Source organism: Phaseolus vulgaris, chromosome 3 (genome assembly GCF_000499845.2).
Source record: "Phaseolus vulgaris cultivar G19833 chromosome 3, P. vulgaris v2.0, whole genome shotgun sequence".
In the NCBI taxonomy this organism is placed as follows: domain Eukaryota; kingdom Viridiplantae; phylum Streptophyta; class Magnoliopsida; order Fabales; family Fabaceae; genus Phaseolus; species Phaseolus vulgaris.
Window position 1 is genome coordinate 50,426,187 of NC_023757.2, and position 13,369 is coordinate 50,439,555.

General features: G+C 33.7%; 1 protein-coding gene across 1 annotated transcript; it reads right to left on the reverse strand.

Annotated features, from left to right (window-relative positions):
* Positions 1-470: 470 nt before the first annotated feature.
* LOC137808494 (uncharacterized) lies at positions 471-12,874 on the reverse strand. The gene is made up of 10 exons (XM_068609634.1): positions 12,750-12,874; positions 11,108-11,133; positions 10,831-10,979; positions 9,410-9,478; positions 8,346-8,375; positions 7,790-7,822; positions 6,195-6,265; positions 5,784-5,865; positions 861-953; positions 471-722 (listed from the first exon to the last, which is right to left on the reverse strand). The coding sequence occupies exons 3-10, from the start codon at positions 10,960-10,962 to the stop codon at positions 663-665; spliced, it is 570 nt and encodes a 189-aa protein (XP_068465735.1). The 5' UTR covers positions 10,963-10,979; positions 11,108-11,133; positions 12,750-12,874; the 3' UTR covers positions 471-662.
* Positions 12,875-13,369: the final 495 nt, after the last annotated feature.

The following is a 13,369-nucleotide window of genomic DNA, read 5'->3' on the forward strand; positions in this document are numbered from 1 at the left end:
AGAAAAACGAAACTTACATACTTATAAAAAAGTGTTTATATATATAAAAGAATAAAAAGTATTACCAAATTTTATAAAAGAATTGTGTTTATTTCCAGATGTTGTTGCAACTTTACAAGTCTTTTCTGTAATAAAATATTGTTTTAAAAAGTGCAAAATGTGGAGTAGTTTTGGGATTTTAATGCAAAATGCAAAATATTTAAAATATTTTGCAATCAGATACAATCTCTTAAATGAAATTTAAAAAATGTACAGTTTAAATACCAGATAAAATAGTTGAAATTAACAACATAAAATTGAAATTTGAGTTGGTTATAAAAAGTTCATTTTAAATAAACATAACTTTTTTTTAAAAGTTATTTCCAATTTTTTTCCTAATTGAACAAAAAATATTTTAATTAAATTAGGAAGTCAAAGCTATTAAAAAACTGAAATTAAAATATTTTACAATCAGATACAATCTTATACTGTTTTCATGTAATTCGCCATTGTATTGATCTCATTATGAATGGAAATCATATGATATTGTTGCCATATATAAATAGGGGCCAGAAGGCATTTCACAATTACAATTTTGATGATAACGACGACAGGTACCGTAAAGGAAGGATTAAAGCAGAGATGAACCTTGGTCAAATTTGCAGGAGCACCTACATGATATGTTATTCATCATGGATCCCATCACCGATGTTGGCTCCATAATTTAAATTCATGCTCTTGAGCTGTTGATTATGCGCATAAACAAGCAACGGATCGGAGGCATACATCGGCCAAAAAAGAAACCCCCAATTAATAAAACATCAGAATTATATAACCTTTCGACTAATGGAAGGACTAAAGATAAGTTGAGAGACATTAACCTTCTCAACAGCTTGTGAAGCACCAGATAATACTTTGTTGTCTTCCCTAAGGATTTGCAGTCGGGTGCGCAACACTTGATTATGTTCCTCTCCCTAACAAACGACAGAAGTAGGAGAGGAGGGAAAATTCTCTTATTTGGTTTGGCAACAGAAGGATATTTATGAAGGGAAAAAAAATAAAACCGTAAGTAATACTAATGAAGAGGAGCAGAGAAAAAAAGAAACCCTCAAGATAACTTAGTCACTAAAATCCCAAAATTATGAACCATTTCCCCTCCGTTCTTAATACTCTCAATGTCGCCGGAGAGGGAATTCAGTTCCCTCCCTTTCCTTCTCTCAAAGTTTTCAACCAAATAAGAAAAAGATATAAAAGTAACTATAACTATACCCCCATTTTCTTCTATAACAAACATTGTGTAAGGGCCTCTAAGGAAAACATCAATTATTTTCAATTCATAAAATAAGATAGATTAAATAGTCTTAAATATTGTAAAGGTGTTGTGTGCTTGTACTGTATCGAGTTTCTAGATATATCAATTCATATCCTCTTTTCTTCCCTCTCATACATTATATTTGATATATCCAAAATTATTATAAATGAGATCTTAAGAGACGTAAATTCCCTCTCAAATGCATTTTAGTTTTCGTGTATTTTTCTCAAGTTAGTACGGGTTAATCCCGCTATGCCAGTCTCTGTTGGGCAAAGGAATTGCCATCCAGTCACTGTCTTAGCCAAACCTACGCGTTGCCTTCCATAGGTCAGAACCTTTTCGAACCACCACGGTTCAACTCATTGAAGCATTCTAAGCCCATTTTGCCCTCGGTTCTTCATTCCAGTAGCATTTGGTAAGTCATCACAGTTTCTCTCACTTGAAACCCTAGGTTGTTATCTGTTCTTTCTCTGTTGCATTAAATGGTTAGTCGAGTGCCCCAAGGTGAGTCCCCTTCAGCACATCCTTCTCAACCATCACCTAATACCACGACTCTTGATCACAATGACTTGAGTTTGCCCATTGTTATTCACAAAGGTACTCAATCTATCCTTAATCCTCACCCTATATACATTTTTCTTAGCTACCTATTTTTCCTTTATTTCTTGCCTCTTCTAATACTGTTCCTAAAAATGTGACAGAAGCACTAGATCATCCTGGGGTGACGACAAGCCATGATTACTAAAATGCCAGCTCTTGAACATAACAAAACATGAGACTTAGTTCCTCTTCCTTCGGGGAAGAAGATAGTAAGTTGTCGTTGAGTTTATGTCATTAAGGTTGGACCTAATGATGAAGTTGATTGCCTCAAAACTCGATTGGTGGCAGAAGGATATACTCAGATCTATAGGCTTCACTGCAATGATACAGTGGAAAGAAATAGATGAAATATATTTCTGAGATATCTTACAAATGTGATTACAGTCTCTATTTATAGACTGTTTTACAACCTAATTAAAGAAAGAAATAATAGGCAATGAAAGCCAGAAATAATGAGTGTTTAAAGCTGTACAAATCAAATAAAATAAAATCACTAACAAATCTGTCCTAATAAATATAAAATGGAATATGCACTTAGTTATAACATAATTCTCCTAATTATGCAACACTCCCCCTCAAGTTGGTGAATGTATATCTATCATTCCCAACTTGCAAGTAAGATCTTCGAATTGTTTTATGGGAAGTCCCTTAGTAAACATATCTGCCAATTGGAGTCTTGAAGGGATGTACTCAGTGGCTATAAGACCATCATCCAACTTCTCTTTAATAAAGTGTCGGTCTATCTCTACGTGCTTTGTTCAATCATGTTGAACCGGATTGTGTGCAATACTGATAGCGGACTTATTATCACATGCCAAACCCATAGGAGCTTCATATTTTATTTTTAGGTCATCAAGTATGATCTTCATCCATAAGAGTTCACACACCCCTTGAGCCATGGCTCTAAATTCTGCCTCTGCACTTGATCTTGCAACTACATTTTGCTTCTTGCTCCTCCATGTCACCAGATTTCCACCCAAGAACATGCAGTAGCCTGTGGTGGATCTCCTATCAACAATCGATCCTGCATAGTCAGCATCAGTATATACTTTCATGGATAAGTTTTCCCCCTTTTTGAATAGCAATCCTTTTCCTGGAGAGGCTTTTAAGTACTGAATAATTTTATCTACTGCCTGCAAGTGTCTTTCTCTTGGATCATGCATAAATTGACTAACCACACTAACTGCATAGGCTATATCTGGCCTAGTGTGTGAAAGATAAATGAGTTTTCCCACAAGTCTTTGATATTGTGTCTTCTCCACTTTTGGGTTTTCCTCATCATTCCCAATCCTATGATTTTGCTCTATTGGCACTCCAGTGGGCTTACAACCCAACTGACCAATCTCTTTGAAAAGATCAAGGATGTATTTCCTTTGAGAAATAAAGATGCCCTGTCTCGAGTAAGCAACCTCTATCCCAAGGAAGTACTTCAGCTTCCCAAGATCCTTCATTTCAAATTGAGCAGCTAGTCTCTCCCTCAAATTTTGTTTTTCAATCTCATCATCACCTGTAATAATCAAATCATCTACATAGACCAAAAGTAGAGTGAGTTTACCATTCTGAGAATGTTTTATAAACAGAGTATGGTCACCTTGGCTTTGTCGGTACCCCAAAGATACCATAGCTTGAGTAAACCTTCCAAACCAAGCACGAGGTGATTGTTTAAGACCATATAGGGCCTTCTTAAGTCTGCACGCCTTATTCCCTTCATTAACAATACCATAACCAGGTGGAATCTCCATGTATACTTCTTCCTCCAAGCTTCCATGCAAGAAGGCATTTTTAACATCAAATTGATGCATTGCCCAACCAAAGTGTGCTGCCAGGGAGAGAATAATCCTGACGGTATTCATTTTTGCCACTGGAGCAAAAGTCTCCTCATAATCGATCCCATAGGTTTGAGTGTACCCTTTTGCAACCAACCTTGCTTTATACCGATCGAGTGTGCCATCAGACTTATACTTAACTGTGTATATCCACCTACAACCCACTGCTTTCTTATCTTTTGGTCTCTCTACAATCTCCCAAGTCTCATTCCTTTCTAACGCGCTCATTTCTTCATTCATGGCTCGAATCCAGTTCTCATCTTTTAAGGCTTCTTGTACCGATGAAGGGATTTTGATAGAATCAATAGCTGAAAGAAAACTCTGGTGCTGCATAGAAAGTTTTTCTGTAGACACAAATTGGGATATAGGATATTTGGCACAAGATCTTTTTTCTTTTCTCAAGGCAATAGGTAAATCATTTAGGTTAGGTTCAAAAGCAGTATTTAAGGTGTCCTCAAGAGTCTCACTGGTATGAGTTCTTACCTCCGGTTCAGACAATTGAAGTTGCTGTACGACCAGGACGGGTTCTTGTTGCCTTCGCTGATATTGGGATATAGGATATTTGGCACAAGATCTTTCTCCGGTGACCAAAATGAGTACTGTCAGACTTTCCCTTATCATGGTTGCCATTTGTCATTGGCCCCTTCATCAATTAAATATTAAAAGTATCCCAATCAAAGGAAGGAGTTCTAATCTCTAAAAGGAAATATGCTCTTGACCAAATCTCACTATTACTAGACCAAATCTGTCTTTTGTAGGTGGTGTTGTGATTTATGATCATTGGAATGTTGTCATCTGTATTAACATATCTCAAAAAGGCTCCAGGACAACCACGATTGTATAAAGATAAAGGGAATACCCAATATTTTGGATATTGTGATGTTGATTGGGTTGGTTCTCCTAGGAATCGCTCTTCTACAGGATATTGTGTTTTGCTTGGAGAAAATATTATCTCTTGGAAAAGCAAGAAACAAAATGTTGTTGCTCAATTATCTGCAAAAGTTGAGTACAGAGTAATGACATCCCTCACTTGTGAGCTTATACTGTTAAAGGTTCCTCCAAGATTAGAATTTTGTGAGATTCAACCGATGAAGATGTATTATGGTAACCAAGCTACTTTCCACATTCTTCCAATTCAGTGTTCCATAGAGGACTAAACACAGAGAAATTGACTGTAATTTTATTCGAAAAAAGTTGTTGTCCAAGGAAATTTGAACTAAGTTTGTCGGATCAAATGATCAACTTGCAGATGTGTTAACAAAATCCTTGTGATGACCTCATTGAATTTATTTGTTGCAAGCTCGGCACATAAAATTTGTATGCTCTAGCTTGAGGGGAGTGTTGGAATACTGAAATAGAATTTATTGTAAAGGTGTTGTATGCTTTGTGTTGTACCTAGTTCCTAAATATATCTTTTCATATCCTCTTCTTTTCCCTCTCATACATTGTATTTGATGTATCCAAAGTTATTATAAATATGAGATCCTCACAGACGGAAATTCACTCTCTCAAATTCACCCTAATACTTTTGTATTTTTCTCAAGTATATCATTTGTGACCCAGCTGAATTTTCTTTGCAGTAATTTTCATGTCCAAACCTTTCAGCTCTATATACGTATTTCATATGATCTCAAATTTTAAATAAAGTTATTTATATTCAAATTCACAAACTATTTAATAAGGGTTTGCTTTGTAACCTTGAATTGTATGTCCAGTTGTAGACAAAGGTTACCACTGTTACGCTGCAAGGAATAATTATTAGGGTCATAACAAAGTGGATGGCTGTTCCTGGAGTCCACACGACCAGGGATCATAAACGTTTTGTCTATTACAATTTGAGAATGAAAAATATAAATCGTAGATTAGAAGGAAGGCATGGGATAACATGAAAATAGTGATAGACACACACAAAGTGGAAAGTGTGCTTTTAGGTGGGGTGAGATGGTATAACAAGAGAAAAAGGAATATGGAAATAGTGGCGTCGAATAGACTCAAGATGTGCTTTTCTAGTCTACCTTCGGTATAATATGACAAGGATGCATTCAGGTAGCGTAAGTTGTACCTACCAATTGAACCATATGCATTAAGTGTTGAATTTCTTTCTTCTTTGCCATAGACAGATTCTCTGAAACATCCGTTATGTTACTCCTGCATTTGTATCAATGTTTCCCTATTAGTTCAAATAATCAAACATACTGCAAATGTAATAACGAATAAATATACGATAAGAAGTAAATTGAGTAAGTGTGTTAAAAAATAATCAGCATTGGTCCCCAAATAATCTGAAATCTCTATCAACAAAATTAAAAATGGGATTAGCCAAAGAGAACCTTGTGTTGAAGATTAAGCTTTCACTAATTGTTAATTTGATTGCTAATATGAATGGAATTTTCAATATCATCACTTCAGATATATAATTATAATAATGACATCCTACAACAAACTACTTAAAATGCTATCGCAAAGTCCTATAATACCTATCTGAAAACAGGACATCCAGATCTTGTTCTTCCACAATTTCCTCCACAGCATCAAGAGTGGCTCCTGCCTGCAACAAAGAAGAATGCAAAATTACAGACTAACTTGAATATGGTAGAATATTGCAAGTGCATGCCTGTATGTCCTACACAGAGTGTATGGCAGTAAGAGTATCAAAGCCACCATATCTTACCTATGTTAAGGTATATAAAAAAATTCAAAATTTTCACTTTAGTTAAAGGGAGTAACTGAATTGTGCTACGATTCTGTAGGGACTGTAGAAGATTTTGAGTCTACTTGGAAGAACTTCTCCGTAAAAACTTCTAAGAATCAAAATATGAAGAAAACAAATTGCAATAGTTAAATAGAAAAATTGAAGTTATGAGAGATTTCAAGTTACCTAAAACATAAGCTAATTTTAACTTTTTAGAGAAATTAATTTCATATTTTTCTCTTCTAAAAATATTTTTTGGTAAGCTTATCCAAGCATGGCTTTTAAAAATAATATCTCCAAAGCCAAATCTTAACTTCTCCATAAAAACTTCCTAAGAAAAAAAATAGGATGAAAAAATATGATTTTTTTCATAAGTTAAAATTAACTTTTGCAATAGTTAAAAATAAAAATTTGAATTATATGAGAGATTTTCTACAAGTTAACTCGCATATGCTAATTCTAACTTGTGGAGAAATTAATTTCTTATTTTTCTCTTCTAAATATCTTTTTTGGGAAGCTTATCCAAACATACCTTTCAAAAAGAATATCTCAAAAGTCAAATCTTAACTTAATGTTGAAAACTTAAATAGAACTAGAAAGGTTCAACTTCTTAACTATCTCGGCTAGTTTTAAGATTCCCATAACTGAAATTTGAGTTAAATGTAGATTTGATTAAAATAAGAAAAGTTTTTATTCGCTTTGTTTTACTAATCTAGTACTACTTACTACTACCACCTGAGTGGGAGGTATTTGACCATTTGCAAGAGTAAATACAAGTATCCATGAAAAAAAACACAAGAATAAGAGGACTTTTATACAAATTTATTAATTTGATTACATTGTAAGGATTTGACTAAAAATATGTGCTATTCCTATCCTCGATAACATGTCCATATTCTTTTTTATTATTATTTTCCACACAATTTCAAATAGCACCTTCAAGTATGAATTAAGGAGAAGATCCTCTAAAATGAATATGTCTTTACTGTGAGAAAGAAAGTGTAAGTACTTAATTTTGGAGGTTTTAGATCACAATGCACTTCTGTCGGACTAAATCATGAGTAAATAAACTCTTGATCACTTTAACAGACTCAATTTAGAGGACCCTAATCCAATTTAAAGTTTGCCCCTTTGATTTCCATTAATCTTAATTCTCCATGTGAACCTGCTCCTGTCCTAGGTGGTGTGGCAGTGGTGGGGAGGCAAAACTCACCTTGTCCCTCCCGTCTGCCATGCCTAGTACCATGCAAGTTTTATAATGTATGGTTGCAATCCTAACTAAATTGCAGTATATGAATGTTGAGCAATCAGATACAACATTATTCTACTTTTTTATTTAAATTTTAGAATAAAACAACAGAGACAATAACACAATTATACCTGTGTTTGAAGACTGATTGTCTCAAACCCTTCCTGTAAAAATAATTAACTGAACACTTAAAATTAACACTTTTATCAAAATAATAACAAATTCTTTATGCTATAAAGCTTTACATGTGTAAATAAATAGTTAGAGGAGACAAGTTATAAAATAGATGTTTCCTGACAAATCTATCAAAATGTGAGAGAGGGAAAGATAAAGGAACAGAACAAAATTGCACAGTAACAACAAATCATGAACCAATCATTTTAAAAGAAATAAAAGAAAAAATACTAAATCATTGCATATGCTAACTAATACAAATTTCAAGAAAATAATTAAGTTTACTGACTCAAACCATTGATGACAGATATCATTACTAAGTATCTGAAATAGTGAAACATCAGCATCAGGCTTATGCTTGAGAAATAGCTATGACTGAAAGGAAAAACATCAAAGGTGATATTTAGATAACATCCTCAACTGTTGCATAACGCATCTCATCAGCTGTTTATATTTGAGAGAAAATGGATTTTGGATCAACATTACTTACATCAGCACTTATCTCGAACATACCTCTAAGTTTTCATGCAACGAAGTAATGACCTGAAAGACATGATACAAAATAATACAAATAAATGAAACTCTGAGCAGCTCTTGACACTTAGACTTTGAAAAATAGAATAAAGGAATTTATGTGAATTGCATTCAGCTGAGAAGAGGAATGATACATATAGCTTGATTAGTAAATAATGTTCGTTGTTTCCTTTTATAATTAAAAAAGGTAGATACTTCCTGTAAAATGGAGTGTCAAACTATCAATCCCAATAATTCACGCATTTCATTGTGTAGTCTTGCATTTTATAAAAGAGTGGTGATGCACATATCACTCTTTTTTTGTCAAACACTGCAACAACACCCATATATATATTTGTCTTCTTCCTTTAAAATCAGTGCAGGCTGAAAGTATTTTCTCTGAAGTGCTTCAGAAATTGTTCTTAGGTAGGTTGGTATTAGAGCCTTTATGTTTTAAAGTAAAGTTATATTTCAACACAAGGTAAGGAGTGCCAGTGCAATGTCTGAGCTTTTAAGGTTTCCGGTCTCGTAAGGCTCCAGTTTGACGGGACATGTTAGATATAAATTCATTTGTCTTCACTCAATGATTTGGGGTAGCAGGTTTACTATACAAGTTTCTTGATAGACATAAGCTCGATACTAACAAAAATGCCTTGTTTAATTTCATATCTATTAGATGTTACTAAGGTATCACACTTAAGGCCTTGTTCATTTTGCTTATTTATGTGTAAAGATGGCTTTTTAATTTGACCCCCTTTTAATAGTCAGTAGCTTATATAAACCTACTTAGCATTAAGTGGCTGAGGAAGAGGAACACAATTATTATATAACTCTAACTACAAGGTTGCACCAAAAAATTTCCAAGATTAACAGCGACATAAGTATAAAGGAAATCCTTGAAATTCAACCACTGTCCTAAATTTAGAACACAATTCATTTGGAAAACTGGATGTGAAAAATAATGACCTGGGTCAACCCATTGTCACAGTTTTCTTATTGGCTAAAACTCAATGTAACATTCAGAAATATACTTCTAATAATATGGACATATCAAGGGTGCATACCTGAAGAAATAGGCGATGGAGGGATTCCCTTTCATTGTTAGAGAAACTTGAAAATGCTTTATAAAATTCCTTTAAGCATCAAAAGAAACATGTATCAATACATAGCCGTTTTAGAGTGCAAAATATTAACATAATTTCAGATTTATACTTCAGTAGTCATACTCAAACCATAGGATAAAAATGTATGCTATCACAATGGATTAGACATAATTCAACCATTACTACCTATTAAGCAGTAACACTATGTAAACATGTCATGGATATCTTTTTAGTGCAAAAGCATCTGATCTGAACTAGTGACATAGATATGGGTAATGTTTTATGCATCTATAAACTACAAGGGAGTCATACCACACAATTGCCATAACCGGTGAACCTGCCTGGTGTCTGGTCTATTTGAACCATAAAACTCGTCTCAAGTTTTAAACCAATATGAAAACGGTGAACTGATCAAAATCAGTCATAACCAGTTTACAGTGGTTGAACAAATTATTTAAAAATATATTATTTAGATGTTAAATTTAATTTTTCATAAATATATATATATATATATATTTCATTTTCTTTTAAGCAAACTTATTATTTTCAAATAATATTATTATGTATTATTGAATCTTAAACCCTTTTTTAAATAAAAAAAACATATAAAATGTGTAATTTTTAGGTTTTAGTATTATTAAATTATGATATTTTATTTGTCTGATATTATTTTTTATATAATTTAATTATTAGATTTATTTTATTAATGCTGGTTCAACTACAGTTCAATTATTGGTTCCCCTAAACCCTAAAATCGGTCCAACTTTCAAAACATGGGTTTCAAACTCACCTTTAATGTATGTCAGAAGGTATTTTTCAAGAAATCCCAAATATCAACCCACCATCAATCATTTCTTTTGGTCTAGCTTTATAATTGGTAACGTCATCTAGTTTATTGATTTTAACCTCACCTACTTCTTCCCACTAATTACAAGAGTAGCGCGTAAGGAGGGTGTGGCAGTAGTGCTTGTTGATTTGATGTAAAAATCAACAAATCTAAATTCTAAAGGGAAGCAATACATGAAAATAAATTAAAAACAGGCAATACTTAATGTGCCTAATCTTTTATAAAAAAATATAAAAAAACTAGACAATACTTATTGATTTTGGTTTATCCCAGGTAGAAGTGGTCAGGTGGTAATGAATTTAGTTTTCAAATCTTCATTTCCGTTTTAAGTCAAATGGTTTCTATTAACTTAAAATCTTAAATTGTTGGGGAGATTCAGTTTCTCTGCTAACAAATTTTTGTTACTATTATTGGAAACAGCATTCAGGGTTAAGAAGTGAATTTATTTTACATACCTATTGTTAACTCTTTCATTATACCACACAATTAAAAGCATCCGTGTATAGAGAGAGAAGAAAGAAGAAACAAAGTCTACCTCCTTTGAGCATGAAGTGAGCAAAGATCTGAGAGAATATTTGAAAGACTTGTTCAAATTGGAGAACCTGGATCCAATTCTATTAGAAGGCACTAGGGAAGCTTTGGCACCATGTTCAGGTCTTTTGTCCATTTCCTTAGAATCAGAGGCTATGAAGAATCATCGGACACAGAGCAGAACAGAAATAAAAGCAAAAAATGGAGGTGAAGCTCGTGCATGCAAATCATATGCCGTTCAAGTGAGTGAACTGTGAAGCAAAGATGTGAGCAACAATTACCTGCAATGAGTCCCTCTGAAAGTAACCTGAAAGATATAACACGTTAATTGGTAAACATTGGAAAGCTAAATTACAAACGAGCTAGAACAGAAGAGATTTAGTACATGGAAACTGGCTCGAAATTACAAGTATATAACATTCATTTATTAGCGTTGTGAGCTCCAATATTAGCAGATTTTGGAATCTTCATTGCAGATCAGTTGTAAAAACAAGTTGAAAGACATATTTACACATTAGGTGGGATTCATAAACATTAAAAATGACCAGAACCAACAAAAACAAAACAATAACAAAGAAAAAATCCAGTGCCTGGTTGACAGTAATTAGAGAGGAAATAAATAAATGGACAAAAATGGATGATATCCATAAAGCAAAAGAAATCTCAATTTGTTTTTGTCACATTTTCTCTGCTTCCAATTTTCTAAACAAATGATATCACCAAATCAGTTGCTTGACAGTGTTGACACTGAAACTGTTTTACCATTAAATTACTTATAGGGGCAGAGGAACCACGCAACAAATTACACTGTCAGCAATTTGTTAAAAGCATTCACTCAATCAGGATCCATAGCCAGATATTAGGAAACAGGGTTCAACGCTTTAATACTGCATACAAATTAAAAACCTGATTATTTGGGAATAAGTTGAATTTCTTCTATTATCTAAAAAATACAAAACCAAAACCCAAGATTCTTCCTCAATCCTTAGTATTTTCTCTTCTATAGCCTTGAAACTCTCAAAGAGATTAACAAGTTGACAGAAGAAAAAATGGCATGCTCTTAAAAATACTGCTATAAATTCGAATCCATTGTAATTTCCTCCTTATTCTACAATGTTTATGATTAATAAAAACAAAAACTAGACAAAAGCTAAAACCATGTGTTCTACATCTTCTGTCATGTTATCAAACTCGAGTGTTAACTCATAACGACTTAAAGTTCCCACGCCCAGTGCCCGAGTTAAATGGTAAGCAAACTCAGTTTTGGAGCAGGATCGGTGGGCTGTGAACTCGATAAGCTCGGCCAAACTCGCGAGCTTGCAATCGAGTTGTCGTTTCGTGTGCCAAAATAAACAAAACTCACCGCGACTAGGGTTCGTTCTTCACCTCCTCTACTGCTTGCGGAGTACGGTTCCTTCTTCTCGTCGTCTACTACTCGCGTAAGACCGACACCGCTGACTCTACTCGCGGACACTTTCGTGGCTCTCTTTTCCTCTCCTTGCGGAAGGCTCTCTCTGTTCGTGAGACGCCGTCGTTCTATTTGTTCTCCACGCCGTCGTTGTCGTTCCGGTCAACGGCGTGGTGGTGTGTGGCGGTTCTATTCTCAGTTCACGACATCGCTGCCGTTCCTACCGTCACCGTGGTTTTCTTCCTCTTTTCATAAGTTTGTGCTCTGCTCTAAGGTTTGTTTATTGTTTTTCTCTTATATTCAGTTTAAGATTATGATAGAACAGAATTCGCAGTGCCAACATTACTATTCACATGAATTGCTATGGAAAATTAGTACTCATAACCCTAAGCCAATTCTGAGTTGGGGAAACCTTTTGCGACAATCGGTTATGGAAGTAATTGTTACCATGACCTAATTAGTAATGAAGAGAATTGCTGAAACGATAATCGAGAGTATTAAGAGAAAGCACGTACCGTGAAATTGTGTCTCTCGCCCTCGCCGGCGAACGGAGATTTTCCTGAACAGGAGAAAATAAGGTGTAAGGATGTGGGAACAGTTGTTCAGAATTTTGATTCACTTTTCTTTCCCGCCTTATATATTCAGTGTGTTTCTAGCCATTCAAAATATGACGTATTTTTTATATATATATGTAAAATTTATAATTTAAAAATAATTAAATATTTTCAAATTTTTGTTAATGTTGCTTTAATTAATTGAGTTTTATTTTTTTTAGTTGAAAATAATCCTTTTTGAAAATATAAAATGATTTTTTTTCTTTAATTAGTAGTAGTTCTTAAATGTCTAATAAAATTATATTGACAATATTCAAACACCTAAAATTTTGCTTCTTGTACTATAAATGAAAGCATACATTGTGATATTAAGGCCACAAACATCATTTATTTAGTTCTTATATTTAACAAGTTTTTATTGTGTTTCACCAATAACACAAGAAAATAAAATCACCAATAACTACAATATATTATGCAGATGTCAGTGAAAAGGTAAATAAGTTTATCAAACCAAATACAGAGGTACGATTATTGTACTCTTATATTTAATTGATGTCTTTCTATCGTGCATAATATTTGTA